The sequence below is a fragment of the Papio anubis genome, chromosome 8 (assembly GCF_008728515.1).
Source record: "Papio anubis isolate 15944 chromosome 8, Panubis1.0, whole genome shotgun sequence".
Lineage (NCBI taxonomy): Eukaryota > Metazoa > Chordata > Mammalia > Primates > Cercopithecidae > Papio > Papio anubis.
Window position 1 is genome coordinate 64,133,051 of NC_044983.1, and position 12,661 is coordinate 64,145,711.

General features: G+C 34.9%; 1 protein-coding gene across 2 annotated transcripts in view; it reads left to right on the top strand.

The window, feature by feature from the left end:
* The window catches only part of C8H8orf34 (chromosome 8 C8orf34 homolog), a 477,522-nt gene that overhangs the window by 94,329 nt on the left and 370,532 nt on the right, over positions 1 to 12,661 (top strand). For both annotated transcript variants that reach the window (XM_009213159.4, XM_003902840.5), the window contains exon 2: positions 12,162 to 12,309. In XM_009213159.4, the coding sequence (XP_009211423.2) occupies positions 12,162 to 12,309 (148 nt within the window). The remainder of the gene's footprint in view (positions 1 to 12,161; positions 12,310 to 12,661) is intronic.

Genomic DNA, 12,661 nt, shown 5'->3' on the forward strand with positions numbered 1-12,661 from the left:
ATGTAGACAAACCTCAAGGAAATTATTCTTAATATTAAAAGCAAATATCAAAAGGATATATATTTCAATATATAAGATATGACATAACTGTATGTTATATAGCTATAGAGATGGAGAATAGAGTAGCAGTTGCCAGGGGTTAGATATAGAGGGAAGAATGGGTGGATGTGACTATAGAGTGATAGGATGAGAGAGTCTTTGGATGATGGTACAATTAATCATCTTGATTGTGACAGTGGTTACATGTAGTCACACTACAATAAAATTGAATGGAACTACACACACACACACACACACACACACACACAGAGGAATGCATATAAACTGGGAAATCCGAATAAGCTCTACAGATTGTACTAATGTCGGTTTCTTAATTTTCATATCGTATTATAGTTTTTCAAGATATTAGCATTCAAAGAAGCTGGCTAAAATGTAAGTTTCACACCATAGTGTGAAACCCTTTTGTACATTTCTTTGCAACTTCTTGTGATTGTATAGTTATTTCACAATTAAAGATTTTAAAACGTCTAATTTTTTATTATATGCAAACAAAATAAGAAAGATTATTTCATCTTTATTATATATTACATATAACATAGAAAATGTATTTATAGAATTATTATGTTCTGTTATTAAAGAATGAGATAAAAAATAAAAATCATAATATTCCCTTGAAAAAGTCAGATGTTCTTTAAAAAAATGTAGCTGATTTCTCAACAAAAGGACATAAAGGAAATGGAGAGAATGTAATCTCAATATATAATTAGGTACAATGAAAATATCTTCAAGCTTAAAAAGCAAATAAAGATATTTCTGTGCAAACTGAAACACAGAGAATTTGTCACTACTAAAATAAAAGGTTTTCCTTATGCTGCTGAAAATGATCCCAGACGGATGGTTGGAGATCAAGGAAAAAATAAGAGCAGTAAAAATGGCAAATACGTGGGTACATCTAAATGCATGCTAATGGTATAAGATAAAAATTAAAAATATTTTGCAGGGTTTAAAATATATATAGAGAGAGTTACAAGACACAACAATAAAAACATAAGTCATGCTCACTAACTGGAATCAAGGTGTTCTAAAATCCTCATAAAATCTGAGATGATGGTAACGTAGTAATAAACACTTAATGTAGGTAAATGAAGTGTTAGTCTATAATCTCTGGATAACTATTAAAAGAATATTAAGAAGTCTGTCTGACTTTAAGACTAATGAGAGAAAATAGAAAAAAATTCAGTCAAAAAAGATGAGAGAAAAATGAACATAATCTTGGCAGAATAAATAGGAAGATGATAGAAACGAGAGTAGGATGAATTTTTTCTTCATGATACCAAGATTCATTGTATAGCTGTGGTCATGAAGATGTTGTAATGATGGCATAAGACTGACAAATAGATTAATGAAACAGGATATAAGGTCTAAAAATAGGCCTGTGAATATATGGCCACTTGATTTATGACAAAGGCAATCCTTGTACCTAAAAGTTAATGCTTTTAAATGAATGAGTGTGGGATGATTGGAAATTCATATGAAGAAAAATTAAATAACACCTACCTCACCCCATAATAAATGTTGACTTTAGATGTTTTGCAGACCTACCTGTGCAAGGCAAAAGCAGGTAACTTTAGAAAATAATGTAAGATAATATTTGCATGAACATGAGATAGAGGATTTCAAAAAATAGGACACAAAAGCACAAAGCATAAAATGAAGAATTAAGTTTGGCTTCATTAAAATGGATAACTTTTGTTTATCAAAAGAAACTATTAAGTGAATGAAAAGGCAACCACCCCCATACAGATCTTATATCCAGAATACACAAAGAACTTCAACAGACCATTATGGAAAAGAAAGGTATTAAGTAGAAAAATGGCAAATAAATATAGACAGGTGCTTTCAAAACAGAGGGTATCTGAAGGACCATTGAATATATGAAAAGGTGCTAAATTCCACTGGTAATCATGGAAATGCAAATTAGAATCATAGGGATTCTTTTACACCACCAGAATAATTAAAATGACAACATGTTGGTGAAGATGTAGAGAAATGGGAATGTGATGGGAGACAATTGTTTACAATCATGTTTATAAAACTATCTGAAATTATTTAATAAAGTTGAAGACAAGCATGTTATTACTCATGAATCCCTCTGCTAGGGATAAGTCCAGCAGAAATTTGTGCAGATGTGCATACAAGACTGATCATAGCAGCCCTATTCATAATTACCAAGAAATGGAAATACTCAAATACCTTTAATAGTAGAGTGGATAAATAAATTGTGGTGTATTCATACAGTGAAAACTAAACAGCAATGAAAATGAATCAGACTAGAGCTATATGCAGTATATGCATATGTCATGGGCAGATATGGAGTAATGAGTAAATCTCACAAACACAAGAATGAGCAAAACAAATAAGACTTAGGTAATAGATATTGTATGTGCCTGTTTATTTTAATACTGACAACAGGCAAAAGTCAACTGTGGTGCTTAGTGGTATGGTATTATAGAAAGATAGTTGGTCTTTGTCCTAGTTCCTGACCCATAGATCCTAAAACCCTTGGAATTTCCTTATGATAAGGGTGAGAGGAGCTTCTTTTGTTCGAATGAGGTGACTTGTCAGGGCTCTAGATAGCCTCAGGTTGAGGGCTGCTTGCCAGACAGACCAAACCTTGATTAGAAGCTCGAAACTTTCAGTCCCACCCGAAAACCTCCTATGAGGGGAGAGAGGCTGGAGATTGAGCCAATCACCAATGGTCAATGACTTAATCAATCATGCCTGTGTAATGAAACCTCCATAAAAAAATAAATAAATAAACCCTAAATGATGGGATTCAGAGAGCTTCTTAGTTGCGGAACACATTTCACATGTTGGGAGGGTGGTGCACCCCGACCCCACAGGGACAGAAGCTCCTGTACTTGGGATCCTTCCAGACCTCACCCTATGTATCTCTTTATCTGGCTGTTCACTTGTATCCTTTATAATTAACCTGTAATAGAAGGTAAAGTGTTTTCTGGAGTACTGTGAGCTGTTCTAGCAAATTATCAAACCTGAGGGGATTGTAGGGACTGCTTATTTATAGCCAGTTGGTCAGAAGTATGCGTGGCCTAGGACTTTTCAGTGGCATCTGAATCTTGTAAGACTGAGTCTTTAATTGGCACGATTTGATGATAACACATACATAGTACTAGAATTGAATTGAACTGTTGGACCTATAATTGACATCCAGAAAACCAGAGAACTGGTTTTTGGTGCTGGATGCAAAGCAAAAAAGGTGTCTACCGTAACTTTAGAGTGATGAATTTTAGGAGACTGAAACGGTCCTTGTGAATGAGGAAATGGATGCGATTTCCAGCTTAGCAGCTCTAAAGATTTGATCATGCAATTGCCTGGAGCTGAATATTCTCTTGGGGGATGACTTACAAGACAACTTGACAACTTGTTTCCTTATCTTGAGAAATATAACATCGAGAGAGACCAAACAGGCAACCTCTCTTCTCTAAACATTTTTTTTTTTCTTATAGGAAACAAAATGGGAAGACACTTTGCTATGAAATCTAGTTCATATACCCCACGTGATATGTTATATGCAGTTTTTCTACTCCTTACAACAAACTGATAAGGGAGATATTGTCCTACCGACTTTAGGGATGAGAAAATGGAGGCTCAGAGAACTAAGTGAGTAGCTTAAACTCATACTAACAGTGAGAGATAGAGCCAGGCTATAAATCCAGGTCAAACACCAAAATCTGTACCTTCCTATTAAACCCCATGATCACCCTAAATTCTCTTTTAGGGTGCATGGAATCAAAATAATGTCTGTGTATGTACTGGTGTTCAGCTATGATGGTACAGCGTATCCATCACCAGTTTCTCATTATCCTGTCATTCTGAGCACCTCATTTTAGATACACATTCTTTATAAATGATAAAAGGCTAAAATAAAGTAATTTTAATTGAACTGAGAGACATTTTCTTTTTTATGGGAGCTTCTACATACATCTGCTACTTGCCATCACAAATTTATTTAATGTATTTGAGTTTTTTGAACAGCTTTGCTCTTTCCACTGTCACCTATATTGTACTCCTACAGAGGTATTTTCAAGTAAGACTGTGTGAAGTCCTACCTGACACTAAATCAGTTGCTTCGATAGACTATTATGTTGAGGAATGTAATCCCTAACTGAAATTATTTCCGTAGGATATGCTGATTTCTCACTGGAAACTTTGATGTTTGCCTGGAAATTTAACTACAAGCTTGTGCTATTATATGAAGACTGTTTAAAACTGCATACTAAATGTTCAATTATTAACCTGAGAAGACATCTCTGTATTAGAAGGCATCAGACAAAATATTGCATGATTTGTCGTAATTGGAAAGTTCTGCTGGTTAGATTTATTACTTGCCTATATTATTATTATTATTACTATTATACTTTAAGTTCTAGGGTACATGTGCACAACATGCAGGTAGGAGATATACTTGCCTACATTTTTTTTTATTTTTTATTTTTTTGCTATTTTTAAAAATTATTATTATTATACTTTAAGTTCTAGGGTACATGTGCATAACGTGCAGGTTTGTTACATATGTATACTTGTGCCATGTTGCTCTGCTGCACCCATTAACTTGTCAGCACCCATCAACTCGTCATTTACATCAGGTATAACTCCCAATGCAATCCCTCCCACCTCCCTGCCCCCCCATGATAGGCCCCGGTGTGTGCATTATTAAAAGTAGAAAGAATTCAGTGTCTATGATTCAGCTTTACAATTTAGAATGTTTAGTTTTTAGTTGTGGTATCTTCATTATTCCTAATCTTCATTATTCAAGCAATTTATTTTTTATTTTCCCTACCTTTATCTCTGGATTTTATTCCATAGTATACAACAAGGCTAATTATGCTTTTAAAATTTATGACAAATGGATATGATAAATCTAATTTTACATTAAATAATGTTTGAGAAAGCCAAGAGCCTTACAAATCAGGGATGCCAAAGATCTTATTCCTGAAGCCTGTATAGTTCTGGATGTGTGGCTATGACTGTGTGCATTGGTGGGTTGTTGGTAAGGGTCAGGTGATCTGGAATAAGCAAGGAGTTAAGAAACAACTTTTAACAAGCACCATTGTAAAAGTGCATATATGTTGTCTGGATTATGCATCTTGTATGCAATTCTTAAATGTATAGTGAATTATTAAATCTATGTAAAATACCTAATACTTGTGCCTATCAGACTCAATAAATGACTGATACTTTATTTCATTTATTTTTTGAAACAGAGTATCTCTCTGTTGCCCAGGCTGGAGTGCAGTGGCACCATCTCGGCTCACTGCAACCTTCGCCTCCTGGGTTCAAGTGATCCTCCCGCCTCAGCTTCCCGCATAGCTGGGGTTATAGATGTACACTACCATGGCCAGCTAATTTTGTATTTTTAGTAGAGACAAGGTTTCACCATGTTGGTCAGGCTGGTCTTGAACTCCTGAACTCAAGTGATCCGCCTATCTCGGACTCCCATAGTGCTCAGTAAAAGACTGACATTTTAAATCATTACTATTCACATTGCTTTCCTGCTGGGTTCAGCCTTCCATTGAAATCACAGTTTTGACTGGGAATAAGCGAAGTGGATTTAGGGCTGGTGTGGATTTGGATCTGAGGTGGAGGAAGGTTGAGCCATCGGGGACAATCTGAGATCTCTGAATGTCAGGGAAGAATCTGACAGAAAGAGATCAGAGAGATGCCTGTCCTGTTCTCACTGTGCATGGAAACCTAGATACTGCATTGGAACCTGTTTTTTACTTAAACCAAAACTCATAACAGCTTAAGGGTGTAATGAGGCAGAAAAAACATCCTTACCATTCTATTGCCATTCGAAAAAAATAGAATGAGAGAAAAGGCATGCATGGGCTATGAGTGCGGGAGGAAACCAAGTAGAATTTCATCCACTGGGAAAGGTGACATCAATTTTAAATGGGGGCAGTTTGAGTATAAAGTACATTTTTGGAGGCAACCAAATATCAAGTGGATATTTTTTCATGTATTCATTGTCAATTCCATGCTTATTACCTGCCTATTTATGAAATACTGTTGGGTAGTGGCAGTGGGGATGAATGTTTGGAAGGCCGTGATCTCAAACGCAAATTTTTAATAGAGATTTAATTAAAAACAAAATTGAAACAGATGCAGATTTAGAGTAAATAAATTCAGTCATCAGATTTTAATGCTAGTTGTGAACTAAATAACATTCTACAGCTGATAACATGCCATATGCTATTAATATTGGTAATAATTTATGGGTGCTGAATAAAAAATATATTTAATTGGTACCACCTCCATCATTAATAGAGTACAATGCCCTGCATATGTATTGATTTAACAAAAAAGGTCATGTAGTAAAAGATTCCTGGGATTTTGGAAATGGTTTTAACTTTGTTTCCTAATAACTTTCTCCTGAGGTTAAAAGGGATACAAGCATTACTTTCCTGTTAGGGAAATGAAGCAAAAAGTAAGTTAGTCCCAAATCACAAATTTTTAGGCAGAGTGCCATGCTGGCTATGTGCTGTGGTACCCAGGGCCAGGGTTTTTAACCTGAAGTCGTTGAAACCTTAGAGGCTCATTACACGAATGGGTAAACACCAGGAATATTGTGTACAAATCGAAGTTTCTGTGCGCCCAAGTGCTCTTTTGTTTTATAATCAAGGAATCTTACAGGTTCTAGCACATGAAATGGATCTTTTACTAATAATTTCTACTGTTGCTTAAAGACTCATTCCAGTTTTAATAATAAATGAGTCTATGATGAGTTACCAACTTACTTATGACTTTGCTTTTATCTAATGAAAATTAACATTAAAATGCATTTTGAGACGATCATCGTTACTAATTAGTATTCATTCTCCAGCTCAATCATGCTAATTTTCTAAATAGCAGTGCAAGGTTAACTGTTACTGGTTATTAGGCCCCTAAATTCCAGTAGCCCTTTCATGTTGCAAAATATAAATTTTCACTCAATAATTGCATAATGATTTATATTCTCTAAGTTGCTTTTCAAAATTTGTGAAAAGGAATTTTGTCTTTGTATGCATTTTTTTTCCTTTTTTTCTTTTATTTTAAGTTCTAGGGTACATGGGCAGAACGTGCAGGTTTGTTACATAGGTATACATGTGCCGTGGTGATTTGCTGCACCTATCAATCCGTCATGTAGGTTTTAAGTCCTGCATACATTAGGTATTTGTCCTAATGCTTCCCTTCCCTTGCCCCCAGGTGTGTGATGTGAGACCCCAGTGTGTGATGTTCCCCTTCCTGTGTCCATGTGTCCATGTGTTCTCATTGTTCAACTCCCACTTATGAGTGAGAACATGTGGTATTTGGTTTTCTATTCCTGTGTTAGTTTGCTGAGAATTAGGACTTCTAGCTTCATCCATGTCCCTGCAAAGGACATGAACTCATACTTTGTTATGGCTGTATAGTATTCCATGGTTTATGTGTCATATTTTCTTTATCCAGTCTATCACTGATGGCCATTTGGGTTGGTTCTGAGTCTTTGCTATTGAAAATAGTGCTGTAATTGTATGCATTTATAATTTTAAAACAAACGTATTTGTACCAGCAACAAAATTATAATTAACAATAAAGGAAACAGGTATTAGTGCAGGGAGTTGTCTTACTAAGTAGTATACTCATGAAGTTAAAGATTCTAGTTGATAAAAAACGTTATTAAGAGAACATTGATTCATTTTATTATTAAAAAATATAAGTCCAATAAAATGTGTATTATCATATATAATATTACAAATGTATATTGATAAATATTGTAATAATAGTAGTAATAATAAACATAAATATATAATATAAATATGTAAACTATATGTTGTATAAATGTAGAAAAATAATAGTAAAAATAAAAATATTGGCTAAGACTTTTTGGGAGTACATCACTAAGAGTTAAGTCAGGAAAATGGAAACCACTCTATGTATCTGTGTTAAATAGGGCATATTAAAAATGGGTTTATGATAGAGAGTTAGAAGGTTGGGCCACAGAGGACATGGAAATGCTGCTGAAGTTGGAGGGGGTATCACCAAAGGTCAGAGGAGCTGACCCTGAATATACCAGCCTGCAGCAGGGAAGCATGTGGTTCTCAAATGCTTGCCTGGAAGCTGCTGCAATTCTTCAGTGTCTTTGTGGAGCTCTCATCGCTATCTCAGTCAGCAGTGGAGGTTTCCACAAGCTTGCTAGGAAGCTGTTGTGAATCTGTCATCTGTTGTCACATCTGCCTGCAATCAACTCCGAAGATTAATATTTTTATGCTTCGCTCTGCTTTCTGAATCTCCTACACATTTCTTTCACTGGGAAACTCTAACCCAGATCATACCGAGATTTCTGAGAATTCATTCCCAGCCTTAGAAAGAGGTGTTAGTCCATCACAGAAGGCTACATATAGCTCAAGCCCTTAATGGGTGCTTTGCAGTCATTATCTTATTTAATCTCCATGGCAACTGTATGATGTAGCTACTATTGTTTTTCACATCTAATAGATGGACTATGAATGTTAAAGTAGGAGATGAGGGATTCAAATAGTGGCTATTAGGCTGGGCATGGTGGCTCATGCCTATAATTACAGCACTTTGGTAGGCCAAGGCCAGTGGATAAATTGAGGTCAGAAGTTTGAGACCAGCCTGGCCAACATGGAGAAACCCTATGTCTACCAGAAAATACAAAAATTAGTCATGTGTGATGGTGACACCTCTAGTCCCAGGTACTCGGGAGGCTGAAGTGGAAGAATAGCTTGAACCTAGGAGGCGGAAGTTGCAGTGAGCTGAGACTGTGCCACTGCACTCTGTCCATAGCCTGGGTGACAGAGTGAGACTCCTCAAAGAAAAGAAAAGAAAAATAGTGGCTATCAGATTTCGAAGCCTGAGTGTCTAATCACTAGTTTCCTGTATCTTCAACTGCATATTGTTTATATTAATTTTATTGATATAAGTATGAACTAAAACTCCTGTTGGTGACAGCTGCTAATTTATTTTGTTTGCAACTTGTATGTCCCAGTTTAACTAGCCTGGGAGTGCACACAGTATGGTATTAAAATTGATACCTACATTCTATCAATCCCTGAGGACTTAGTCTAAAACGTCCACAAACATTTTGTTCCAGGGTAGGAGTGCTCTTACCACTTCATTGTTCTATTAATTTATATACACCCACAGCCTGAGAAATTCCTATTCTCCCAGGGAATTTCATGTCACGACTCTTGAACTGATGGTAAGAATTGAAGGTGAGGCTCTTCTCTCTCCCTGGAAGTGCCATTTCCTACTGGCGTTCAGCTTATGTACCTGAAACTGGCTTGATGCTCTAGAATACATTTTTTCCTATGGTGAATGATTCCTGTAAAACTTTCTGCAATTGATTTCTACTGCAAGTTAACATACTAGCTGGGCAACTTGATTCTCACCTTTTCAAATCTATCGGTCCCTCAGGTCTATCTCTGTGGCTCTAAATTCTTGTGGTGGAAAGAAATCAATCTTTTTATTGCCATGATTGGCAAATCTAAGGATTTAAATTTTCATGTCTGGGAAAGGGGTTTCTGTCAAGTTCAAGTCCTCAGAATGATTCAAGTCCGGAAGATACATGGGTTAAGTGAGAAGCAGGGTAATTGCTCTTGTAAATACAATCATTTAAAACTAGACTCTTGTCCACCCAAGATATTCAACATACCCTATTGCAAACATCAACTATGATCATTTTGCTCATGATTGAACTTGTCCTGTGTCTTTAATCTCATATATTGATTGATACAATACAAATATATCCAAAATAGTTAATAGACTGATACTATTTTTAAAACTTAATAGTAATTACTTGGTTTATTATGACTGTATAATCCAACTTCTAAAGAAAAATGTAGGAACACTTCAGTTTATTAAAAAAAGAAATCTAGAAACTTTCTATCCACTTTGAAAGGTAAATTCAAAAACAAAACAAAAACCATGAGATTTTTAGAGGTGTCAGGATAGAAATGGCTGTGGCTTGTAAGTTCCATTACCTGACTTAATTTTGCTTTATCTGAGTGTCCAGATATTCTGTGACAATTGCAATCCAGTTGTACCTTCTATTTATTTTTTTTCTATTTTCTGAAACTCTTTATAATATAAAATTAGTTCAAATAAAACATAATACATAATAGAGGTAAAATCCAAAATGTTTTAGATTGCATTCCACAGATGTATAATTAGGATTTAATTGAACTCTGCATTACTTTACAATTACCTCCACAACAGTAGCAGAATGGCCTTTTTTATTTATAACTATGATAATTGAAATATTAAATAGCAGAAATGAATAATACTGGTGACAACTGTTTGCTTACTTGTTTTTCAGAATATACAAAGTATTACACTTGTCTAATAAATATCTTGCATCATAATGTATTTGTGGTAAAAATGCTTTGCTCTTTTTACTTCTAACTCTGTGTTCAATCTACACATTTTTTAAATAGGCAGAAATATTTAATCCATGACTCTGTGATCAACTTGGAATCTTGTTATCTGCAAAATCCATTTAACCTCTGCCCAGAGAAAGCCATGTTTTCCTAGACTTAAAAATGTAAATAAATATCCCTTAGATAACCTGAACAGAAGTTTCTTATATAGCATGTCTGAGCAGTATATTTTGCTGGGCTATGAAAGGTTTCATTGTTATTTATTGGCACAATAAGGGACTCTAGTTACTAATATCTACCTGTAGTCAATAAAACAAGCATTGATTGGTTGATTGATTCATTGAGTCATTCATTCAATAGGTATTGATTCAGCACCAGCTATGAGCTAGGCAGAGTTCTAGGCCCTACAGAGAAAACTGATATCATACTAAGCAAATCCTTTTCCAAGTGCTACAGTAGGGGTGGGGGAGGAGAGAGATAACAGGTGAGCAAATATTAAACAAAATGATTCTGGAGAGTGCTAAATGCTGTGAAGAAGATAAAATGATAAAGTAATAAAGACTTCTGAAGATTGGTTAGGGTAACCTCTCGTAGAGGTATCATTGGAGAATGAAGGATGACAAACCAGCCATCTGACCATGAGAGAACATCATTCAAGGCAAAGAAAACAGACCACCACCAACAAAAAAAGATGCACTGGGGAATTTCCAGTAACACTTTTGTTAGCTCTCTTAATATCTGATTTTTTGAGCACTAGAACCACTGCCTCTCACAGAATCTGAGCTTAAAACAGCAATGAACAGACTGGAATTCTAGGCTAAAACCAACAAGATGAAATGTGACTGATATGAATATAAATGGTGCACATAAGTTCACAAACCCAATTACACAGCACAAAATGATATCCATGTGGCTTGACAGCTGTTCATATTTGAACAATCTAGGGATTCTAATGGACTGCAAATTGGAGATTGCTCTTTGGTGTTCCTGACTGGAAAATATTTTTTTAAAAAATGTAGATCTTACCCTTGGGCAGATTTCAGCCCAATATAAAGTATCATTAGAGCTGTCCAAAATGGAACAGCCTGCCTTGCAGGTAGATAACTCACCATTGCTCAACTCAAAAAAGAGCAGAAGGAAGGAAGAAGGAAGGAAACGCATCAGGAATTTTTACAAAAAGAAAATTCTGTATTTCTTGGAGACTACTTTAAGACACTTTTTGGTTTCTATAAGTCTGTGGCTTATTACTTGTTTCTTTAATTCCAAGAAAAATTTCTTCACTTTTGTTATTTTTATACCATTAAGAAGAAAAAAAAATGACATTTATATAAGGTAGATGGTGAAGTTTAGCAAAAATTTAGTTTATAATGATATCTCTCAAAACAGCAAACTGAAGTTTAAAATTCTTAAGCTATAATTTTAAAGGAATTTAGATTAAACTTTTAGTATGTTGTTGGCTAAGTATAATACAAAATAAAAAATAAATGTATCTTGGCTTTGCCACATATTAGCTCTGTAACATGGACAATTTACTTCTCTGCTATTGTTTCCTCAGAATGAGGGCAGTAACTGTCTGAAAATATTGTTACAAGCATGAAGTTAGTTGCTGTATATAAAGCAGTTAGACCAGTGCCTGACAATATTAAATGCTAAGTAAGTGTTTGCTATTATTGTTGCTGTTATTATTAATTATAATTGTGCACTCTATTCTGCCTTCAGGAATTAATGACCAAGTTAATAACTGAGACACCTGACCAGCCAATCCCATTTCTCATTGACCATCTTCAGTCTAAACAAGGGAACCGTGGACAACTTCAAAGAACTTTGTCTGGATCTGCAGCTCTATGGGCAGAAAGCGAAACATCAGGTAAATGAAGAATATATATGCAGTTAATTTGGGATTCATTTAATGTCAAAATTTCAAAACTCTTTGATTCTAATAAGATAAATCTAGATAGATAGTTACCGAAGGTTTCATGTGTTCATCTCTGACCTTACCTACGTGCTAAAATTTGTCATAAATTATTAAATTTGAATATATTGTAATGTATTATGTATCAAAATACAAGAATCAGCACATTCCATTTTAATACAGATAAGATTCAGATTTGCATCAAAAGATTTTATCCTGTATAAATGCAAACTAGTTATCCTAAACTTATTTTTAATGAATAATTTGAATTAAATGCTTATAGCTTATCTATATAGAAAGATAATAG